This window comes from Schistocerca gregaria, chromosome 10 (genome assembly GCF_023897955.1).
Source record: "Schistocerca gregaria isolate iqSchGreg1 chromosome 10, iqSchGreg1.2, whole genome shotgun sequence".
Taxonomy (NCBI): Eukaryota; Metazoa; Arthropoda; class Insecta; order Orthoptera; family Acrididae; genus Schistocerca; species Schistocerca gregaria.
In genome coordinates this window covers 151003292-151029116 of record NC_064929.1, presented here as the reverse complement: position 1 = coordinate 151029116, position 25825 = coordinate 151003292, and the positions used below count along the sequence as shown (strand labels likewise).

At 40.5% G+C, this 25825-nt stretch overlaps 1 protein-coding gene across 2 annotated transcripts in view; it reads right to left on the bottom strand.

The window, feature by feature from the left end:
- Positions 1 to 25825, bottom strand: part of LOC126293343 (D-ribitol-5-phosphate cytidylyltransferase-like) — a 68302-nt gene that overhangs the window by 12309 nt on the left and 30168 nt on the right. Inside the window, exons 4-7 of one of the 2 annotated variants that reach the window (XM_049986536.1) lie at positions 18015 to 18165; positions 9652 to 9929; positions 6739 to 7004; positions 4302 to 5122 (exon numbers count right to left, since the gene is read on the bottom strand). In XM_049986536.1, the coding sequence (XP_049842493.1) occupies positions 6768 to 7004; positions 9652 to 9929; positions 18015 to 18165 (666 nt within the window). In that variant the 3' untranslated portion in view covers positions 4302 to 5122; positions 6739 to 6767. Of the gene's footprint in view, positions 1 to 4301; positions 5123 to 6738; positions 7005 to 9651; positions 9930 to 18014; positions 18166 to 25825 lie in introns of those variants that run through there. The other variant, XM_049986535.1, reaches the window with a different exon arrangement.

Sequence of the window (25825 nt, the reverse complement as noted above, 5' to 3'; positions counted from 1 at the left end):
ATTTGCACCTTGGTGATGCTTATGACTACACCAAATCTTCTGCAGGAGTCATTTAGCAGGTTCAACAACCACTTAGGCGTTCCAATACAGATGACTGCAGTATTAAGCTGGACAATAAACATTTGAAAAATGTGTCACACTTTAAATATCTAGGTAGCCAAATCAGAAGTGACAACAGCCTGACAACAGAAATTGCAGCTCGTATAGCCAATGCAGCCTCAGTTTTCGGCAAACTGAATCACCGAGTATGGAAATCACATGATCTCAAGACTACAAACTAAAATTGCGGTCTACAAAGCAATTAATATTACCTACTTTACTCCATGCCTTGGAAACCTGGTGCTGTTAAAAAGATGACATTAGGAAGCTAGACACCTTTCATCTTCGCTGTTCGAGATCAATTCTCCGCATGAAATGGGAGGAGTGTGTTTCAAACAGAGATTTTGCATCGCGTGAAATTTCCTGGTACTGAAGATCTCTCTTAATCAAACACCAACTGAGATGGAGTGGCCACATCATACGCATGGACGACAGTAGACTTCCCAAAGCGGTGTTCTACTCAGAGCTCTCGTGTGGAAAGTGGCGGCTAGGTGGGCAACACCTGGGATATAAAGACACCATCAAATGCCACCTTACAGCCTGTGGCAATCCAAGTAAACGTTGGGAGGAGCTTGCATTGCAGCGATCAGAGTGGCGCTCAACTGTAAAAAAGAGTGTGGAACAATTTGAGCATATCTGCCTAAAGAACCTGGATGATAAACAAAAGCTCCGCAAATCTAAGCCCAAGCCTAATTACATCTATACGTATAATTCCACTGGGAATCTGTATTTCTCTTCATGCGACTGGATCTTCAAAGCAAAGCTCAGCTTTGGAAGCCACATCTGAGCCCGCCACAATACGGACTAAACGACTCACAGAGTTGCTGTTGCTGGACACGGCAAGGAGGACATCATCATCATCATCATCATCATCATCATCATCATCAGGATATTTCCTTGTTACTAAGAAAGAATGATCGAAATATTAATTGGTAGCTGCTATCCTATCACTACTATACCAGCCAAATATTTCCTTCATGCTTGTTACAATTGTCATATATGAAGGTAAGCTGAAAATTACTGCCTCTGAATTTTTTTATGTGAAAACTCTCAGCGCTTTCCAAATAAAACAAACTTTATTAGCAGCCTACACATTTATTTCTCATGTCTACATATTTATTTCTCTGCATAATCACTCTGGTGATAAACACATTTTTCCCAACAATATAAGGGAAAGATAGATGATTACTCACTGTAAAGACTACATGTTGAGTTGCAGACAGCCCCCCCCCCCCACACACACACGCGCGCGCTTACACAATTTCATTCACACAAGCTGAGCTGCTGGAGATGTCATATATATATATATATATATATATATATATAATAGAAAGAAACTTCCACATGGGAAAAATATATTAAAAACAAAGATTCCCAAGACTTACCAAGCGGGAAAGCGCCGGCAGACAGGCACAATGAACAAAACACACACACAGAATTACTAGCTTTCGCAACCGATGGTTGCTTCTTCAGGAAGGAGAGGGAAAGACGAAAGGATGTGGGTTTTAAGGGAGAGGGTAAGGAGTCATTCCAATCCCGGGAGCGGAAAGACTTACCTTAGGGGGAAAAAAAGGACAGGTATACACTCGCACACACACATATCCATCCGCACATACACAGACACATGCAGACACAATACAATTCGGAACCCTCTGGCAGCAAAGTGATGTAATGTAAACATGTAATATCTCAACTGCTATTGAGAAGAGAATACAAGGTTCTTAATAGGCTATGTGATCACCACAGATGGTAATGCATGCTCTGCAAAGTCCTCCAATGCTGGCCACAAAGTTAGTAAGGAATTCTTGTGCTAAAGCGTTCCATTCCTCAACTAGCATGGATGACAACTACTGGATGGTCACTGGCGCATGTGGACATGCTGCAATACATATCCTCAATGCATCCCACATCTGCTTGATGGAATTTAAGTCGGGAGAATGGGCACACCAATTCATTCATCGAATATCCTTTCATTCCAAGATCTCCTCCACGAGCACTGTTCGATGCGCTTGTGCTTTGTCATCTACCTGGATCGTGTTTGACAATGCTATACATACCCTCACACGGTGAGAGGTGGAAGCATGTAAGGCAGCCAGTGAACATTTCAAATACATTTTAGTGGTCCGTGTGTTATGTTGTGGGGAAGCATAATGTTGCATTGGCAAACTGATCTCCAAATCTTTGAACACAGTACACTCACAGTTCAATATTATCGTGACAATGCACTACTTCCCTATGTGCATCATGGGTCACTTGGCCCTACCACAGTTTTAATGGATGACAATGCATGACTGCTTTAAACTGCACAGAAGAAAGAGCTCTCGGAACGAGAGGATATTCGGCGAATGGGTGACCTGCGCATTCTCCAACTTAAATTCCCTTGCGAACATGTAGTATGTGTTGTGGAGATGTATGACAGCATGACCATGGGCGCCAATAACTGTCCAGCATTTGTAATATGCACTGATATTTGTGGTGATCACACACACTATTAAGAACCATGTCTGACCATTTGTAATCTCCAAGAGAACGTCATGAATTGTGGTAACTTCGGTGTAACTATAGTCATTGAATGAAAGTGACCTTTCTGTTCGTCTCATTGTGTATTTCTATTAGTTATGTTCTGTACTATTTTGTAGTGGTTCTTTCTACAATGGTCCAAGTTTCACTGAGCCATCTTATGGCCAGATGTGAAAATTACTGAACTATCAATTTAATAAGCCACGGCTGCAAAATACTAACACGAATTCTTTACAGACGAAATGAGAAACTGGTGGGAGCCGACCTCAGGTAAGATCAGTGTGGATTTCGTAGAAATGTTGGAACACGTGATGCAATACTGACCCTACGACTTATCTTAGAAAATAGATTAAGGAAAGGCAAACCTATGTTTCTAGCATTTGTTGACTTAGAGAAATCTTTTGACAATGTTGACTGAAATACTGTCTTTCAAATCCTGAAGGTGGCAGGGGTAAAATACAGGGACCAAAAGGCTATTTACAATTTGTACAGAAACCAGATGGCAGTAATAAGAGTCGAGGGGCATGAAAGGGAAGCAGTGGTTGGGAAGGGAGTGTGACAGGGTTGTAGCCTATCCCCAATGTTATTCATTCTGTATATTGACCAAGTGGTAAAGGAAACAAAAGAAAAATTCAGAGTAGGAATTAAAATCCATGGAGAAGAAATAAAAACTTTGAGGTTCGCTGATGATATTGTAGTTCTCTCAGAGACAGCAAAGGAGCTGGAAGAGCAGCTGAATGGAATGGACAGTGTCTTGCAAGGAGGATATAAGATGAACATCAACAAAAGCAAAACGAGGATAATGGAATGTAGTCGATTTAGGTTGGGTGGTGCTGAGGGTATTAGATTAGGAAATGAGACACTTAAAGTAGTAAATGAGCTTTGCTATTTGGGGAGCAAAATAACATGATGATTGAAGTAGAGAGGATATAAAATGTAGACTGGCAATGGCAAGTAAAGTGTTTCTGAAGAAGAGAAATTTGTTAACATCGAGTATAGATTTAAGTGTCAGGAAGTCGTTTCTGAATGTATTTGTATGGAGTGTGGCCATCTATGGAAGTGAAACGTGGAACGATAAAGAGTTTGGGCAAGAAGAGAATATAAGCTTTCAAAATGTGGTGCTACAGAAGAATGCTGAAGGTTAGATGGGTAGATCACATAACTAATGAGGAGGTACAGAATAGAATTAGGGAGAAGAGAAATTTGTGGCATAACTTGACTAGAAGAAGGGATTGGTTGGTAGGACATGTTCTGAGGCATCAAGGGATCACCAATTTAGTACTGGAGGGCAGCATGGAGGGTAAAAAATTATAAAGGAGACCAAGAGAAAAATACACTAAGCAGAGTCAGGAGAATGTAGGTTGCAGTAGGTACTGAGAGATGAAGAAGCTTGCACAGGATAGAGAAGTATGGAGAGCTACATCAAACCAGTCTCTGGACTGAAAACCACAACAACACAACAACAGCATCTTATTTGGCAGTTCCATATCTTGAGAAAGTTACTTTCGTCCTCAACTGCTTCCCACCAGTCTATTACAACTCAGATCTATTGCTCAAGCAGGGGCAGTGTAGCTCAGTCTAATTACAGCTAACAGAGGCATTTAACCTCTGTTACTCATGCAATAATTCCTGACATAGTTACTTGTGAAGATGACCCGTGTCATCCACAACATAAGTGGTGCATTTGGATACAATGAATGGTTTATGTGAATGATTTTAGGAGTGTTTTATTTGAATCTAAATATACTTAATACACAAATACAGAATGGTATATGCTAGCTAGCAAAGTGTTTTATTTAAATTTAAATATAATACACAGATACAGTAAGACATGCACTAGGTGACAAATTTTTTTTTTGAATTCTTTGTAAATAGCTCCAGTACATCTCTGATGGCAGCCAACTTGACATTCTCTCTGCCAACACCTCTATCAAACCTCAGAGATCTCAAGTGCAAACTGAATTGGTTTTCACTCACGGATAAGTAGCATGATTCAAGTTCATTGCCCGTTGAATTACCCCACAACTTTGATAAAATCTTTCTAGAATGTCTCCGATGCCCAGACAGCCATTACAAATCAAAGAAAGTTCTGATTTCTATAACATTTGTTCATTTAGCATTTCTTTAGCTAAAAAAGTTACCACTAACTTAACTGATGTAAATATTAGTACATGAAGCAATAATGAGCATTATATTTTCATCCAAAAATAGCTTCATAATATGTATCTCTGTCTATGTTATACGTGCTTTGTTTTTGGGTCCAGTTAAATGTGTGATAATACTTCAAGAACTTTTTCTAACATTCGAAGGATATTTACTTTTCCTCCATTTAGCTATTCCATCTTTTCTTAAAAGAAATACGTCCTCTTCAATTACTTCTTCCTGTGATTCATATTCATCATTTTCTGGTACTTCTTGTTCTTTTCATGAATAAGGCCACTTTCTTGTACACAATCCTCATTTTCTGAGTCAGCAATATCATCTCAGGATCTCCATCACTCAGCTCATGGAACCATTCCAGAAATACATCAAGATCTCATCTAAACTCTGTCCTAGCTTTTTTTTAATGTTTGCATTTATTCACAAACTAAAAGCATAGGGAATATTTACTTTTTGTAGCAAATTAACTGTAACTACAGACATAAATGTTGGATTGAATCTACAACGGTAAACCCAAAAGTAAGGTCTCCTATTTTTTATAAGTAGAAAGACCTATTTATTTCTACAATGATTTACATCAGTTTACACCTTGAACTTTTAGCTATTTTTTGACATAATCACCATTTCTGTCGACGCATTTTTGTAGACGGTGTGGCAGTTTTTGTATGCCCACATCATACCAGCTCACCGCCATGCTGTTCAGAAAGTTATGAACCTCTTCTTTCACCTCGTCGTTGGAGCTGAATCACTTTCTGCCCAAATGTTCTTTTAACCCAGGTAACAGGTGACAGTCACTGGTTGCCAAGTCAGGATTATAGGATCGGTGGGTGATCAAGTTAGACTGAAACTGTTGCAGGAGAGCAACGGTTTGCCGAGTGATGTGTGGGCGAGCTTAGCATTCCTCTTATCCGGTTCTGAATTGCCCGTTTGTCATTTTTTCAATCTCTCACAGTACCTGTCAGTGTTAATTGTGGTCCCAGCAATTCAGCTTTGATGACAACATGAAAGAAAAGGTTCATAACTTTCTAAACAGCATGGCAGCAAGCTGGTATGACATGGGCATACAATAACTGCCACAGCTTCTACAAAAATGCATCGACACAAATGGTGATTATGCCGAAAAATAGCTAAATGTTCAAGCTGTAAACTGATGTAAACCACTGAAGAAATAAACAGATCTATGGACTTATTAAAAAAAATAGGAGACCTTACTTTTGGGATTACCCTCATAGGAAAGCAGTAAAGTGACATACACTTGCTTTGTTTCAGATTCTAGCAATAGTGCTCACATGGATGACCAGTGTCCTCCATGCTATAGTAATGTCTCAGAAACAATGCAGCCCTGCATAACTGAAAGCCAATGATGGTTGAAGCTAACAGATGGAGAGTTAACAGAAAGATAAAAAAATGACATGAAGTAAATCCAATCCAGTCATTCACAATACATTGGGAAAATCATGTGGATGATGAGTGTCATCTGCACATGCAATGGAGGGTTTAGTAGTCATTCTTCCTATGCTTCACACCCAAATGGATTGAGTACAAGAGGAAGAACCCTCTGCCATGCACTCCACAGTCATTTGCAGAGTATGTGTGTTCATGTAGGTATAGAAAGTGGACCAGCAACCTCATGTTCACAAGTTCAAAAATCTATGCAGCTAGGGATTGCTTTACCCAAGGGGTCGAAATTTCTTTCTTTTCTGTTTTTTTACTTAAAAGCTCTCAAAAATCACTTAAAACAATCAGTTTTACCAAATGTTTTTGAGAAATGCATGGTACTGCTTTAACAGACTGATGGGAGAGCATTAACCTTTAAATCCTACAGTCATGGGGAAAACTGAAGAGGGATAGTCCATACTGTCGCTTTGTCATATTTCTAATGATCAGTGATACATAAAAGACAAGATTTGCACACAAGAATATACTTTCATAGAGTGACAACACCTTCCCTCCACTTACCTGTTCCTCCTCTCTATCCTGACTGACACTCAGAGAAACAGCGTCTGTCCCGAGAATGCACGCGGGTCATCAGAGAGGACGAGGGCGGAGACGAGGCGCGCGAGCCCGCGCTCCTCGCCGGCAGAGAGCCAGTGCACCACGACGACCGCCTTGCGCAGCTTCTCGTGGTGACGCGCCATGTGGCGGCCCGAGCGGTGCAGCTCCAGTGCCGACACACCACGCATGCCGTCCCCCTCCGGGTGCTCGATCACGTGCACGATGGCACCCTGCCGACAGAAGTGTACCACTTACTGCCGCCTCGACCTACCTGACAACTCATTCTCATATCAGTTACCGAAAGGATGACTCACCAAAAAACTGCATGTGGTATGTAATCTGGAATGATGGTCAGCTGTAGGCATACAAGTAATTTAAACTGCCTCAAAAGCAAGTGTTCTAGTTGTAATATTATAAGGAGTATCATTATGTTCAACACAGGGTTCTGCTTTGTGAGGTATCGGATTGTTCACTTATTTTGATGCCACAGTATCAGTTAGTACCTTTCGCAATTTTTGCATCCTCTGCCATCTGTTTGTTAACCAAACAATTTAATTTTAGGTTGTTCATTTATATTTTCTACAGGCAAAGCTTTACACAGTTTAAATGTGCTGTTCTGTTACATTGGAGGTTTTCTGGAGGTTTTCTGTAACTTTATTTATTTATTGCTTTATATTGTACAGGGTGGTGAAAGGGATGTAGGCAGAAATGGAGATGTGGTTGTCAGGAGTGACTGAGAGTCATGAATTCTAATAAACTGTATGTGTATATTGCAGTTTTGGCTTTACATTAGGACCTTTTGGGATGGATGTAGTTATACCCAGTCACATGGGTGACAGTGGTGAGAGGCAAAATATTAAAAGACATTAGAAAAAAACACTAATATGTCTGGGGCAAATACTGAATCTCTGTACGAGGTGGTAAACACCAGATAGTGTAATTCGGAAGTCTGTCTCTGCAGACAGACATGGGAGGCACTCATGTGGCCTCTCTCTCAAGCCTCCTAATTCAACATTCAAAGAATGCTGCACTTAGTACAGGCTCTGTACTGTTTTTGCACTTTGATCCATCAATTCCAGCACTCATATGATGGCATGTGTAACACGGAAGACAAATAAAAATTATTAACTTGCAGGGGCCCACATTGTAACTAACAACTGAGGATGTATATCATTTGCAAAGTTTTAAACTAGGTATACTAAAGGTCACACTGTGTCTCTGTAAATCAAATGAGTTTAAGTACAAATAATAATATTAATAACTCTGATATGAATTCTGTAGGTAAGACCTACATTACCCCTCATTATACTAAACTCTGTCTGAACAGGTCTCAAAAGGCACAATGGTACTACCCGACCACAATGTCATCCTCACCTGATGAATGCAGATATGGAGAGGGGGGTATGTGGTCATCACACTGCTCTCCCGGATGTTTTCAGTTTTCATGACTGTACCCACTATTGCTCAATCAAGTAGCTCCTCAACTAGCATCACAGGGGCTGAGTGTACCCTGCTTGCCAACAGCACTCGGCAGATCTGGACAGTCGCCGTCACCCATCCGAGTACTATCTGAGCCCGAAAGTGCTTAACTTCGATGATCTGATGTGAACCGGTGTTACCACTAGCAGCGAGGCCACTGGCTTATGCACGCTCCTACAGCCTTGCGTTTGTCCTCTAGCCATTCCTGCTTAGACATTTTGCACTTTCTGTGATCTCATTTTTTCGTGGTCTGTAATGCGTTTTGCCTGCTTCATTTGATACATTTTTATATTTTCAACTTTCGTAAGTTAGATTCAATATGTTGGGTGTTGTCCAATGATTTATACTGGAACTAGTCTGTTTGCATATTTGATCCTCTGCTGCATTCGCTATTTCATCTCTAAAAAGCTACCCACTCATCTTCAACTGCAACGCTTTCCCCATGTTTCAGTCCAATATTGTCAAATGCTTGCTCTGAAATTCTCAGTAACTTCTGATTCCTTAAGTTTATCCACGACCTATCTCCTTCATTTCTGTCCTTTTTGCAATTTCTTCACTCTTAGTCTGCAGTTTGCAACCAATAAATTATGGTCAGAGTCCATGTCCATCCCTGGAAATGTCTTACTGTTTTAAAACCTTGTTTCATGTCTTACCGTTTTAAAACCTGGTTTCGAAATACCTGTCTTAGCACTATATAATCAATCTGAAACCTGTCAGAGCCCCATGTCTCTTTCACACATACAACCTTGTTTCATGGTTCTTAAACCAAATGTTTACAATGAAATGTTTTTGCCCACAAACGGCAAAGGTTCTGAGTTCGAGTCTTGGTCAGGCACACAGTTTTAATCTGCCAGGAAGTTTCACTTCAGCACACACTCCGCTGCAGAGTGAAAATCTCATTCAACAAAGGATGTGGCTTACAAAACACTTGTTCAGCCTATACTTGAGTATTACTCACCAGTGTGGGATCTGTACCAGGTCGGGTTGACAGAGGAGATAGAGAAGATCCAAAGAAGAGGGGTGCGTTTCGCCACAGGGTTATTTCGTAGGCGTGACAATGTTAAGGAGATGTTTAGTAAACTCAAGTGGCAGACTCTGCAAGAGAGGCGCTCTGCATCGTGGTGTAGCATGCTGTCCATGTTTCGAGAAGGTGCGTTTCTAGATGAGGTATTGAATATATTGCTTCCCCCTACTTATACCTCCGGACGAGATCACGAATGTAAAATTAGAGAGATTCGAGTGCACATGGAGGCTTTCCGGCAGTCATTCTTCCCGCGAACCATACGCGACTGGAACAGAAAAGGGAAGTAATGACAGTGGCACATAAAGTGCCCTCTGCCACACACTGTTGGGTGGCTTGCAGAGTATAAAGGCAAATGTAGATGTAGATGTACCCACCTGCTTCTCAACATCGAGCACCGTTGCCAGGTCGAGCAGCTGCCCGTCCTGAGAGATCTCGTGCACGTGGAAAAAGACTACCGTGTTGTACGTGGAGGTGACCGCCGGTGACGCCGCAGCCGTGGCGGGCGGCGTGCCGGGCGGGGAATCACCAGGTTCCGGGAGACTACCCGTCGTGATGCGCGCCAGTTCACTCACCCGCGGGGTCAGCTCCTCCGCGAGCAGCCGTGCGGCCTCCGTGTCTGCCGCCGCCACCACACACACGCGTGTGCTGCGCTCTGCAGAGATGGGCGACTGTCGTTCAACTCTGGTATGCAGTGGTATAAATAGAGGGTTATTTTAAAAGGCTGTTGGTGTCTAGAGGCAACGGAAAACAGAAGGTTATAATTGTTGCAGTGATGGATAGGCAAAGCCTCCAAGTTTGGTTCTCCATAGAGTATACTGCAGACCACTAAAATTACAATACCGTGAAGACAACAAAATGTCAAATTGACACCGAGAGTGCCATATATTCAAATATGCAAAATATTACCATTTCAGCACAACCACAGAAGTAAGTAGGAGTAATGCCATCTACAAGCTGCATGTAGGAATGATTATGCAGTGAGTTTCTCTTTTATAAATTGCACCTGAATATTGGTTGTTTGCAAGAAGAATGTGTTACGCATTGTGTAAGGGGGAAAATATGTCAGAATTCAGGAGTGGCATTACTGTGGCCTATTGTGACTGTCGTTTATCATTTCATATTGCTGCTTACCTTGATCGAGGTCTCACAACTATAATGACAAAATGGAATTGATGGGTTCAGGAGCGGCATATTAAATACTGCGTATTTAGTGAATGAGACAACAGACAGTGTATGCTCAGACATGCAGGATCATACAGGCACGCTATGTATCTCACGTCAGGAAATGGGTTTGGTTACGAAACACACTTGACCTTTTAGTCACAAATAATCCTGATCTAATAGAGAGCATCATGATGGATACAGGGATTAATGAACACAAGGTCATTGTAGTGAGGCTCAAAACTATATCAACCAAAATCACTAAAAATAAACGCAAAATATATCTATTTAAAGCAGCAGATAAAAATTTGCTTGATACCTTCCTAAGAGAGAGTCCCCATTCCTTCCAAGCTAATTATGTAAGTGTAGACCAGATATGGCTCAAATTCAAAGATACAGTATTGACAGCAATAGATAGATTCATACTGCATAAGTTAATAAGAGATGGGACTGATCCACCATGGTACACAAAACAAGTCAGAACACTGTTGCAGAAGCAATGAAAAAAGCATCACAAATTCAGAAGAACACAAAATCCCCAAGACTGGCTAAGTTTCACGGAAGCTCGAAATTTAGTGCGGACATCAATGCGAGATGCTTTTAATAGTTTCCACAATGAAATATTGTCTCAAATTATGGTAGAAAACCCAAAGAGATTCTGGTCAGACGAAAAGTACACCAGTGGCAAAAACAGTCAATACTGTCACTGGTGATAGCGATGGAAATGTTATCAATGATCGTGGCACTAAAGCGGAGTTACTAAATACAGTTTTCCGTAATTCCTTCACGAAAGAAGACGAAGTAAATATTCCAGAATCTGAAAACAGAACAGCTGTTAGCATGAGTGACATAAAAGTAGATACCTTAGGTGTTGCGAAACAACTAAAATCACTTAAGAAAGGGAAGTCTTCCGGTCCATATGGTATACCAATCAGGTTCCTCTCAGAGTATGCAGACACAATAGCGCCTTTCTTAGCAATCATATACAACCACTCACTTGATGAAAGGTCTGTTCCTAAAGACTGGAAAACAGCACAGATCACACCAATATTCAAGAGGGGAAATATGAGTAACCCATTGAATTACAGGCCCGTATCACTGACCTCAATTTGCAGTAGGATTTTGCAGCGTATACTGTACTCTAACATTATGAATCACCTTGAAGAAAATGACTTATTGATACATAACCAACACAGATTCAGAAAATATCATTCTTGTGCAGCACAGCTAGCTTTTTATTCCCATGAAGTAATGAGTGCTGTCGACAAGGGATCTCAGATCGATTCCATATTCGTAGATATCCAGAAGGCTTTTGATACAATTCCTCGCAAGTGACTATTAATCAAATTGCGTGTATATGGAGTATCGTCTCAGTTGTGTGACTGGATTTGTGATTTCCTCTCAGAGAGGCCACAGTTCATAGTGATAGATGGTAAATCATCGAATAGAACAGAAGTGATATTTAGTAATCCACAAGGTAGTGTCATAGGCCCTCTGCTGTTCGTGATTTATATAAAAGATCTAGGTGATAATCTGAGCAGCCCCCTTAGATTGTTTGCAGATGATGCTGTAATTTCCTGTCTAGTAAAATCATCAGACGATCAATTTCAATTACAAAATGATCTAGAGAGAAATTCTGTGTGGTGCGAAAAGTGGCAATTAGCACTAAACAAACAAACGCGCGAGGTCATCCACATGGGTAGTAAAGGAAATCCGATAAATTTTGGGTATATGATAAATTGCACAAATCTAAGGGCTGTCAATTTGACAAAATACCTAGTAATTACAATTACAAGCAACTTGAATTGGAAAGACCACATAGATAATATTGTGGAGGAGGCGAAACAAACACTGCGATTTGTTGGCAGAACACTTAGAAGATGTGACAAACCCACTAAAGAGACAGCCCACATTACACTTGTCTGCCCTCTGCTGGATTACTGCTGCATGGTGTGGGATCCTTACCAGGTAGGATTGATGGAGGACATTGAAAAAATGCAAAAAAGGGCAGCTCGTTTCGTGTCATCGCACAATAGGGGTGGGAGTGTCACTGATATGATACGCGAGTTGGGGTGGCAGCCACTGAAACAAAGGCGGTTTTCTTTGCGGCGAGATCTATTTATGAAATTTCAATAACCAACTTTCTCTTCTGAATGCGTAAATATTTTGTTGACACCCACCTACAGAGAGAGAAATGATCATCATAATAAAATAAGAGAAATCAGAGCTCGAACAGAAAGATTTGTGTGTTCATTTTTCTCACGCGTCATTCTAGAGTGGAATGGTAGAATAGTAGTATGAAAATGGTTCGATGAACACTCTGCCATAAGTGTGAATTGCAGAGTAACTATGAAGATGTAGATGTAGAAGACATTATTTACACAATGTCTGTAGAAGCACAGACTGTCAGCATGGCAATCCTCATTTTGTCTTCCCCTGCCACAACAGCACAATGTGACTGTGGGAGAGTGCAGACCTGTCCAGCTATCTTTACAAACCACCAACTGTAGTTCATGTCCTATAAGTTTTGTTCATTGTTTCAAATGATAGAAGCTGTCCCTTCAGTTTCAGTGTAGCAACGCAACAAACTGTACACATTGCATGACAAAGTTCTTTGCACTTAAATAAAAATATTAGTTCTGTGCAGGCTATCAGTTTCATCACAAACTTTGCAGTTCAGTGAATAAAGCTACTATGTGGGCTACTGAAGTGCAGTATGCATGCCCTTTACTGAGACTGAACTGATGTTACTGGTTGATACGGTATCTTCCTCATATAATGTCATCTGTAAGGTCAACAGAGTTTAATAGTAACACCAACTATTGCTGTCAAGTACAAAATCTATCACTTTCCAAGTTTCAACAATAGCTGCATTACTTCACACAATGAGATCTTATGGACAGACAATCTTTGAATTTCTTAGTATTTATAGCACTTGCAGATCGTTTCTAAGACATAAATTCCCTAAACCAGTAGCACGAAAACCACACACACACACGTACGCACAATGTAAATCATTAATGCAGTCTTCAGTCATCAGTAGCCAAGTGAGCAACGTAAAAGCTTGGGAATTGTATAGTCACTGATTCAGTTCTCACTGGCAGTAATATTATTTTTCTTTTTATTTAAAGTACACATTTATTAGCGTATAAAAATGTTGATTAATGAACAGTGAATCATATTTTTAAATAAAAAGTACATATTTTTATTTTTAATTACTGGTCATATGAAAAATTAAAATTTGATATACACATGCAAAATACAGGGTGTCCAGAAAGGACTCTCTGATTTCAAAATTAAATATCTCGAAAACAAAGATCAATAGAGGAATGCAGTAAACGGTATGTTTATTGTGAAAGCTGTAAGAAGTTTATACAGCAGTTAGAAATAATAGTTACAAAAGCTACTAACAGAAGGCGCTGTAATCGCCATACATAATGCCTAGTATAAATAGTGATCCGAAGCCCAGAGCGATCAGTTCCACTATTGAAACATGAAAGGAGGTTAACGTACCGAAGGAAGAGATTAAAACCATGTACTCCATTGAACAATGCATTTTTCTGGTGCTAGAGTACCACAGGTTAGAAGACAGTCCTACGGCAACAAGGCGAAGTTTTCAAGCATGATTTAATGTTCCAAAAGGACCCGATGCGAAAACCATTCGTACGCTCTTCGTAAAATTTCAACGAACAGGCAGCGTAACTGATGATCTAGTGGGGCATGTTGGCCGCAAGCAAGCCGCAGTTATGCCTGAAAATATCGCCACAGTTTCTGGAATTATGCAGTGAAATCCAATGTCATCTGTCCGTAGAATTGCATCTGAGACTGGTTTGAAGTGTTCCAGCATACAGAAAATACTGAGAAAGAGCCTACACATGTTTCCATTCAAAATTCAAATGCACCAGGCCATACCCGTACCAGCTTTGCAACAAAGGGTTGCCTTTGCTAATCAGATGCTCACAATGACTGATAGTGAAGGATTTGATCTTGGCTGCATCTGGTTTACAGATGAAGCACACTTCCACCTGAATGGATATGTGAATAAGCAGAACTGCCGATTTTGGGGTTCCGAAAAGCCATATTGGTGTGAAGCGAAACCCCTGTATTCTCCTAAAGTTACTGTGTGGGCTGCAGTATGCAGCAGAGGCACTATTGGCCCTTTTTCATTTGAGAAACGGTTCCTGGTGCACGTTACGTTGCAATTTTGGAACAATTTGTCGCCACACAGCAAGCATTAGAGGATCGACCTTTACTGATTGGTTCATGCAAGATAGAGCCCGACCACATCGGACCGAACAAGTGTTTCGCTTTCTTGAGGAACACTTCGGGAATCGAGTCATTGCTTTGGAATGTCCCAAATTTACTGGTGCAGGCATGGATTGGCCTCCATATTCGCCGGATTTGACTCCCTGTGACTTTTTTTTGTGGGGCACAGTGAAAGACAGGGTCTACCCGAAGCATCCTGCCACGCTGGACAAGCTTGAATCGGCGATCTCTGTGGCATGTGAATCCATTTCGGTTGAGACTCTACGAAATGTGATGGCAAATTTCATTATTCGTTTGCGCCACCTCTGTAGTGACAATGGTGAACATTTTGAAAACATTGTGATGTGATTGTTTGCAAAGACTGTTTTCATACGATTATTTCACTTATGTATGCTGATATGAGCTGTACAGCGTACAGTGCCACCTGTTAGCAGATTTTGTAACCATTATTTCAAATTGCTGTATAAACAGCTTTCACAATAAACACACTGTTTACTGCATTCTTTGTTTTTGAGATATTTAATTTTGAAATCAGGGAGTCCTTTTCTGGACACCGTGCACTTTTTTGTTAAATAAGAAACATTATGCACATCAGCAATACTGTTCAATCTCTAAAAATAAAAGACTGTTTTATTCTTTATTTGAGGTTTCGCGTTTTCAGACCAAGTTTTTCTTTTTGTTAACTAACTTTTCTATTTGTAAATGAAAAGGCAACTTGAACCGGGGAAAAAAGGTGACATTGCTGCTAGCAAGGTTCGAATCGGCAACTTCACGTTTACAAAACTTTTATAATATTGCAGCACCTGAGTTATTCTGATTATGATGCAATGTTCCTTTGGACATGCATGCAGGTCCAAAGGAACAGGCACTGTGGCGAATACAGCCATTATAAAATACAGTCCGGCACGGATTTTCATTGTTGTCATTCCACTGTACAGCTGATGGTTGGAACGCAGCATCTGCAGCTAACCGACCGCTTTCCATGAAGTAGGGCTGGGGCTGTTCCTCAGCTAAGTAACATAGCTTGACATGGTACCACGGTACTTTAGCTTTTTATGTTTGACCGTGCCTTATTCTGGCATGTATTAGTTTATTTTATGCTTCTGAAGAAGGCTAGATTACTCTAGCTGAAACCTGGGTAAAGACCAGTAACTTTTCGCAACTGAGGCAGATCTTTGACGTATTAATTTATCACAGCTGCTGACAGGGCTACAACAAGTTAAAAATTCTTATAAACATGATAGTGCTACCAACCTGACCATGTGACAGAGTACACAATTTTGTCATCACTGTATGTCCATGTGTCTGGCAAAATTTCTTTGTACTTTATCATTCAATATGAAATGGACAGATGGTGTTTCAATACACGGTCCATTCTTTATGTCGACTCTGTGTCTTCACACTTTGCTGTGGGACTGTTCTGTCACTGCAGATTGCAGCAAATAATATAAATAAATATTCCCGTCTATCCTAATGTGCAACATAAATCCAGAACAATATAACTAATAAGGGAAAACTGTCATAGGTCACTCTCTGATAATAGTTGAAACTCAGCAGGGTGAAAATGAAGGGACACCTGTTCTGGCTCATGTGCCCAGACATAATAGTTTCCAAGAAAATGGCAGTCAAAGTTTCGATGCCACTTCATCAGTCCTCTTGTTCGGCATGTATTCAAGTAAGCTGGTATTGGAGCAGCCAGGAGCATCGTTTCGAATTTCTGTGTACAAATCCAGTCTTGTGCTTTTTTTTCTTTTGTTGTCACAAAAGTATGTGACTTCAAAATTTTTTGTGGCATGTTGAAATACAATGGAATTATTGAAAAAAGAAGTAAGCATTTAAACGGTATTAAAAACAGCCTTTACCATCACAACTGGAATGGATGAAGGCATTCCAGAAATCTGTTTCCAACAGTAATTGTTTGTCTCTAATAAGTCAGTGGCAAATTTTGTCATTTAGTCCAACAAGACTTAAACCAAGTAATAAAATGGCAATGGCCACAAAATTTGGGGAGCTCACAGAAGAAACCACTCATCAGTTTTTGGAAAAGTTTTCCAAACTTACTTAAATATGAGGCCATTACTCTACATTATTGACTTATGTAGTGGACAAAGTCATCACTCCTCACATGATTGGCTGTTAGCTGATGAAATAGGAAAACTGATCTTTTCATTAAAAGTAATTCCACCAAAAGTGCATTTTAGTTAATCATGTAATGCATACTTTTACTGAAAAGCAATGAAAGGCATTCACCAATTACAGAAGAGTCCTGTTTTCCTTGCACAGCAAAGGGAAATCACAAGTAGAAGTGATGTTCTTAAAATACATGGGTTGATCCATAAAATACTTCAATATGCGGTGTTCACCCTGAAATCATTACGAGATAGCGAGGTATTTAGCTATGTTAATGAGGATGTTTTTCTAATTATATTCACACTATAAAAATGTGACTGTGGCATATGTTACTTAACACAATGCTCGTGGTGCTTCAAATTTCTATGTTTTGAACATCTTTTGTTGCAGGTATCACCCTGGGGAACACATTGGTTCTCTTGAGCATAAAAGTAAAAATCAAAGCAAAAACTGAAATACTAGAAGTAAGATGTTTTTAATTTTCAGTTGCCACTTAGTATATAAGATTTGTGGCAATAAAATCTGTTTGTAGTAAGATTTGAAAGGATCATTTCTTTTGAAATTACTTCCATTAGATTTCACGATGGCACAAAAGTATTGTGTGTGTGTGCGTGTGTGTGAAGCTGTGCTCCTTATCTCCCTCTTCCCCCCCACCCCCACCCCTCCCCACCCCCAAGGGCTCCAACTTGCCGAAATTTAAGCAGCAGCTGAGTTCTAACCTGGAACCCACGAAATTTTTTATACTGGCTAAAGACACTACCCCTGGAGCACAGGTTTGCTCAGCCACTTTGCTATCAACTCTCATGGATACTCGCTCAATGGGAGTGACCTAGTAACATTGAAACTTCTGACCACAACTTGTTCAGAAACTACTGAGTGTTGGCACCTGAGCCAAAATATGTGTACCTTTACTTTCCTCTTCATTCACCCTGCCAAGTTTCAAGTGTATCAGAGAGCAGCCTATGGTGTTTTCCCTTCATGAGAAAAGACAAGCACGTCTGAAGTATTTGTAACAAGGTATGTTTGAGAAGTGCGGCAGTGGTGCACCAGAAGCACAGCTGCCAAGTACCGTCTGTAGCAGTCTGAGTATTAAATGATCATTATGTGCACTTTTGCAGAAATGCGTTGCATCTACATTTTGCACTCTGCCCACTGACATTCCCACAAACCTGTAGCTTACCCCTGAGGCAGCCGGCAGCAGCGTACACATCCCTCTTGTGGGTGACCTTCCAGAGGTCCGGCGGTCCCTCCAGAAGACGTGGCCGCACGCCGGCATGCCGCAGAACCAGCGCGAGGCACTCTGTCCCGCGATCCAGCTCATCCTCCGTGCTCTGCAATGGAAAACATTTCTCTGCACAAGTGTCTTAAAATTACGCTGAGTTCTCACAATCAACTGGGTCACAGAGAAAAGATAATTTATCTCACAATCCACTTTGCTTAAACGGGGTGCTCAAAAAGTCTATCCGCTGTGCCGTATGATTGTTAGCCGCGTATGCCGTATGATTGTTCGCCTGCCTGGGTTACTTCCCTTCAAGTGGATTCTCCCAACATTCCACTGTTGCATTTATTTCAGCCAGTGTCAGTAGCATCGTGCACGTGTTGATGTGACAGATTAAGTTTAGTTCCTTTGTTCGTTTGTTTCTTTTTGTCACTGTTAAAATGCTAACCATTGAAGAACACGTGTTTTTAGTCGAACAAGTGTTCAAAGCTGGAGGTAAATACACAGTTTCAGTTCGCCAAACATTTAATTTAGTTTTCCCGTAGACAACACTCCCAAATCGCGATACTATGCAAGATTTGATTAACAAATTTCAAAGTACGGGTTCAGTGACAGATGCACTGACATGTGGTTGTCATAGCGTTTTGTCTGAGGATAAACTACTCGATATTTCCGATAAAATGTCAATGAGTCCGGACAAGTCAGTACGAAAACTCACCCAGGAAATCAATGTTAGCGTCAGAACGGCCCACACAGCTGTAAGGAAAAAATTAGAACTTTTCCCTTACAAAGTGACAGTCGTGCAAGAACTGAAAAATACTGATCATGGAAAGAGACTGCATTATTGTCAATGGTTCAAAAATTTTGTCCAACAGAATGGAAGGGATATTCTTAATGAAATGTTTTTCACTGATGAGGCGTGGTTTCATTTATCTGGGTACATGAACTCGCAAAATTCTCGTATGTGGAGTACTGCAAATCCAGCGTGTATTCACGAGGAACTACTTCATCCTGTGAAAATAGGAGTTTGGATTGCAATTTATAGACATCGGATTGTGGGTCCCATATTTTTCAACGAAACTATAAACACACAACGATACTGCAGTGATAATCTGTACCCATTCATAGGAGAACTTGTGTTAAGTGAAATACTGAACAGTTATTTTCAACAAGATGGTGTAACGCGCATACGGCTCACGTCTCAATGTCACTGCTTGCTGATGTTTTCGGTGATTGCATAATTTCACAGGGACTTTGGCCTCCATGGTCACCTGACCTAACACCACCCGACTTTTTCTTCTGGGATGCAGTGAAAGCAACTGTCTATAAAAACTGTCCAAAATCCATCGATGAATTGAAAACAGAAATATCCACTTTCACTGCTTCTGTTACAGAAGAAATGTTACAGCTTGTGTTTGGAAACATGGTTAGACGAACTGAATTGTGTATTCAACAACAGGGGGGAGACTTTCAACATTTAATGTGAAAATCTGTAAGTAAAAATGAATATTCAATAAATCAATAACTTGTATTTCACTGAGTTTCTTTTCAGTATATTCACTGTGACATACAGCATGTGTGGCTAACAATCATATGGCACTGCAGAGAGACTGTTTCAACACTCCGTAGATTCTGGAAAAGCTCTTGACCGAACTGATTGTGATAATTATGGGCAAGAGTGAATGATAGAAGCTACCCAGCACACTTCATCAGTACAATTGAAAGCTTATATTGTGAAATAAAAATAGTAATAAATACGGGAGAAAAGATGACAAATGAGATACAAATCAACCAAGGAGTGAAATAGGGGTGTTCTCTTTCACCCACTCTTATTAACTTTTACATATGTGTGGTGTCTGTTGTTTCAGAACGGCCCAAGAACAGATACTATTTTTGAGCCAGCAGCCACTACGAATTAATACAAAAAGGACATACAGACTTGGTAATTTCCAAGAAATGGTGCACATCAAAATCACGGGCTGCCAACGAGCAGTATACAGATTGAATGCTTCACTCTCGAGATGCTGACATGAGAGATGATAAATGACAAATGTATTGAAAATAAAAAGTCATTAAAAAAGAGACAGTAACAGCACTTATTTCACTCACAGGAATTAATTAAAGAAATGAAGACTATCACTTACATTGTTCATCAGGTATCGGCATCATGTACAGTACTGTGTCTGGCGTAAGCACCATTCCTTTCTCCCCGTACCCAGGATGCGTTTTTCACTCGTTGTTGGGAAATTGGGAGAAACTCACAGGAGAGAGATTTACCAGATAGTCATAAGTAGCAAAAATATAAAAACTGAAATGCTTACTCTCACGCAACATTCTGCTACTCTCAGGTGACGTTCCACTTCAAGGATCAAGCATTCGATATATGTTTTTTGCAGTGAGGGTGCGATTTTGATGTGCACTGTGTCTTGGAAATTACCACAGACGTCAGCTGTGAGCAAGCATTGCAATCAGTTGGGTGCAGATGTCTCAGTGGTCAGAGCTTCTGCCTAGTAAGCAGAAGACACAGGTTTAACTTTCCCCACTGAATACAATCAATGCTCGCTTGCAGCCCAGGTCTGCAATTCCTCTCTGTATTTTTAACACTTATGCTGACTAAGACCTGGGGTTCAAACCTGAGTCACCCTATAATTTTTTTCTGTTAGTGATCACTTCTTTCAGTGCTGGCAGTCTTTGTTAATGTGATAAATGCTGGACTGCACCATGGTTCAAAGTCTGCGTTAAACTGCAGACCCCCTTTAACTGGCTGAGTAAATCAGTTCAAAAGTAAGACAAAGGCAACAGTAGGACCTTGTCTGGTAAAGGACTGTGGTGTTCAGTGCAACCTTTGGGTTGATGACACCTTTGCCCTGCAGCTATAGTGACAAAGTCCTTAAAAATTTGAAATCTGATGATTAGCCAGGAATTACATTGCAGAAACACATGAATCACGGCACATTACTATTTGCAGATGAAAAAGTAATAATTTGAGTATAAGAAGATGACTCCCAGTTAATAGTACATTGGGTAAAACATAAATGTACAGAATGAAGTCTTAAAACTTCATTACATAAGATGAAAGTTGTGGTCTTTCAAGGTAAATACCCAGTATGGCCATGACAGTACGAGGGTCACTCCAAAAGAAACGCACACTATTTTTGTAAAAATACAGTTTTCATTCTGCATGTCTGAAAGTTTTACAGTGTGCAGATACATCCTTCCCGCTTGTTTTCAAACTTAGTTCAACCTGTTTCCGTGTGTGGTGCCATTACAGCATGTCTTCAAGATGGCTGCTACACTTGATGTTCATCAGAAGCAATGTGCTGTCATAGAATTCCTGTGCTGTGAAAACGAGACAATGGGAAATGTCCACAAGAGGTTGATAAAGGTGTATGGAGATGCTACTGTCGATCGCCGTACAGTTAGTCGGAGGGCAAGCAGGTTACGTGATGAAAGTGGGCACGGCAATATTGCGGACTGTCCTCGCAGCAGGAGGTCTCGTACAGCACACTCCAGATAATGTGCAGAGAGTTAACAAATTGGTGACTGTTGAGAGACGCAACACAGTGAACGAATTGCCATGCTATGTTGGGATAGGGGAAGGAAGTGTTTGCAGGATACTGAAAGTGTTGTCATTAAAAAAGGTTTGTGCCAGGTGGGTTCCCAGGGTGTTGACAGTGGCTCACAAAGAAACAAGGAAAACGGTATGCAGCAAACTTTTGGAACAGTACGAGAATGGTGGAGATGAATTTCTTGGAAGAATTTTGACAGGTGATATAACATGGCTCCATCATTTTTCACCAGAGATGAAGAGGCAATCAATGGAGTGGTATCATGTAAATTCACCCAAGGAAAAAAAATTCAAAACCACACCTTCTGCTGGAAAAGTTATGGCTACGGTGTTTTTCGATTCTGAAGGATTCTTGCTTGTGGACATCATGCCAAGTGGAACCATCATAAATTCTGATGCATATATGACGACACTGAAAAAACTTCAAGCTCAACCGAGTTGTGTTCAACAACATTGGCAAAAGAAAGATGTTTTGGTGTTGTATGACACTGCATGGCCACATGTCAGTCAAAAAACCATGGAAGCGATCACAAAACTCGGATGGACAACACTGAAACACCCACCTTACAGTCCTGACTTGGTTCCATGTGACTATCATCTCTTTGGGAAATTGAAAGACTCTCTACATGGAACAAGTTTTGAAGATGATGAGTCCCTTGTGTGCACTGCCAAACAGTGGCTCCAACAGGTTAGTCCAGAATTTAACCGTGCGGGTATACAGGCGCTGGTTCCAAGATGGCATAAGGCAGTTGAGAGGGATGGAAATTATGTGGAGAAATGAAAATATTGTTCCTAAAGGATGTATCTACACACTGTACAACTTTTAAACATGTAGAATAAAAGATGGATTTTAAGAAAAAGAGTGTGCATTTCTTTTGGTGTGACCCTCGTAATTAACAACGAAGTAACTGAACAGTTGTCAAATTTTTAGCTACCTGGGATGCTACACTAGTTAAATTATGATAATGATATAGATGAAAAGTTGTGCAAATTTCAAGCAGTATGGGGAACAATACACAGAACACAACTACAAAACCCAAAAAGGAACAAAAACTGAATTTAATAGAATTACTGTAATACCATAACTGCTGTACAGAAATGAAAATTGAGTAAACAAAGAGAAAGATGACAGCAAAATATAGACAGGAGATGCGAGATTCTTGAAGAAATTGACGGACAAGATAAGAGTTTTTTTAAAGAGTGAAATGAGTTGGATGATGGATGGATTTGTGATTTAGTCTTTTTAACTGATGTGAGAGGGCACCTTCGTGACTTGTGCAGGAGAATCTCTCTCTCTCTCTCTCTCTCTCGCTCTCTCTCTCTCTCAAGCACAGAAAGTCCACAATCCAGCTGGGAATCGAACCCGGGGCCTTGTAATCACAAGACCACAAGTTGCTAACACTGAATACAGAGATAGATGTAAGCAACACATGAACAGAATGAAAGATTACCCAGGATAATCCTGTACTACAGGCTGGAAGGTAGTAGAGACATACACTGACCAAGAAAACAATGAACATAAACTTCATGAAGACAGAATAGGCAGATTCCTAATCCCAGTACATAAGACAATGAGGACAGAAATGTGGTCTTCTTTTTCACATTCACAGATTAATTTGGCTGGGCATTATTGCATTTTACACATTAATACGACCACCACCTACATTCAAAATGAAGAATCATTTTCTGCTTATCGCTATATGTTGCCTGATTCATCAACATCTGTGTTCCAAAAGCATAAAACTGAATACTGAATGAATTTGGTTGTGAAAATGACCAATTCTATATGCTCAAAAGGATTCAATCAGTGATTGTTCAAAGCGTTTCTGGATGATGCTGGTTGTGAATAAGGAGATTTACCTTATAAATTAGAGGTTCGTTGGCTCAGTCGTGCTAAAGTTCTGGAGCGCTTCATCGAACTGTGCCAAGAAATATTGTTACTCATGGAAATGAAGGGAGAAAGTATTCATGAGCTACTGGATGATGGATGGATTTGTGATTTAGCCTTTTTAACTGATGTGAGAGGGCCATGACTTGTGCATGTCACTTCAAGGGAAGGATGTTCTCATCATTCATTTCTATGACCAGATAACAGCATTCAAGATGAAACTGTCACTCTGGGAAAGGCAGCTGGAGGCTAGAAATGTCCCTTACTTTCCAAACTGTCAGCATTAATAAACTCTGTCACTGCGGCAGATTTTGGAGAGTATACAGATCCTTTTAGAAAATTGCGTACTGAATTTGAAACAAGATTCACTGATAATTCATGTTCATAAAAAGGATTTTGGAATTTTTGCTACTCTACTCTGTGGACATCGATTCCATAAGCCACCCTCTGCAAATGGAGGTCATAGGTCTTTCATTGTGATTCAGAATTGAAAGATAAATATCAGAGCAGAAAAAATTTAAGTGACTGTTACAAACATTTGTGACAGATGAGTATCTGAAACGTCATAGACATGTAGCAGGGATGCTTAGTCTGTTCGTACCAACATGGAGTTGTGAGCATTTCTTTTCCCTAATGAAGCTGCATAAAATACAAATGAGATGCTCTATATCGGATTATCGTCTGAAATGTGTTTTGAGACTGAGCTGCGCTAAATCGATCATACTCAACATTGAAGTTCTTAGGCAAAGAAAAGTAAGCAAATGAAGAAAGCAGCAGTAGAAAACTGAGGTGAATTAATTTTGTTTATTTTCTCTGTTATTTAGTTACCGACTTTTGCTTTCCAATTTGCTGTCATGCATTAACTTTCTTATTTAGTACACATTTACATTCATTTTGTCCTCTTTTATTAACTGGCAATGTTTTCCTAAATTCTAAAATCTGTCTGGCATTAAAACTATTGTAATTAACATCTTAATTAAGTGTTCAACAAATTTACTGCGGTTCTTTTTTATGGTTCCTTGGTATTCATATCCCCAATTGCTCAGCAGAGTATTGATTTACTTGTGACTAAATATTTCAAATGCTATCTTCTGTTTACACAATCACAGTCTTCCAGGAATAGCAACACTAGGCTGTTACTGTCAAGTGAACAGTCAATGTGTTCTGCTACCATTCCCAATTTTCCGACAGAGACAAGCAAAGAGTGGTATCGTGCTGCTCCATAGACTGGGTGATCTCATCATTCTGGAAAGATCGACAGAAGTGTGCATCTATTCTTGGAGAGCATGTTCACCACTGTGTGCAGTTTGTTTTTCCTCTGCACAATGGCGTCTACCAGCAGGTCAATGCAATGTGTCAGACAGCTCGGGTTTACCATACTTGCTTGGCCACCAAACTTCCTAGATTTAGACTCAGTAGAGAATCTGTGGGACCACCTTGATCATAATGTTCACACCGTGGATCCTCAACCGAGAAACCTAGTGCAGCTGGCGACAGCAATGGAGGTGGCATGGCTCCATATCACTGATGGTTTATTCCGCAACCTCACTGACTCTCTTCCTGCACGTCCTACAACAGTCCGCACTGCAAATGGCAGTTACTCAGGCTTATGACGGGTGGTCACATTAACGTGACTGGACAGTGTATATGTTAAATAATGTGGATCTCAGTATATTACACTACTGAACATTAAAATTGCTACACCATGAAGATGATGTGCTACAGGCGCGAAATTTAACTGAGAGGAAGAAGATGGTTTGATATGCAAATGATTAGCTTTTCAGAGCATTCACACAAGGTTCGCGCCGGTGGCGACACCTACAAAGTGCTGACATGGGGAAAGTTTGTAACTGATTTCTCATACACAAACAGCAGTTGACCGGCGTTGCCTGGTGAAATGTTGTTGTGATGCCTCGTGTAAGCAGGAGAAATGCGTACCGTCACGTTTCCGACTTTGATAAAAGTCAGATTGTAGCCTAACGCGATTGGAGTTTATCATATCGCGATATTGCTGCTTGCGTTGACCGAGATCCAATGACTGTTAGCAGAATATGGAATCGGTGGGTTCAGGAGGGTAATACGGAATGCTGTGCTGGATCTCAATGGCCTCGTATCACTAGCAGTCGAGATGACATCTTATCCGCTTGGTTGTAATGGATTGTGCAGCTATGTCTCGATCCCTGAGTCAACGGATGGGGGCGTTTGCAAGACAACAACCATCAGCACGAACAGTTTGATGACGTTTGCAGCAGTATGTACTATCAGCTCGAAGACTGTGGCTGCGGTTACCCATGACGCTGCATCACAGACAGGAGC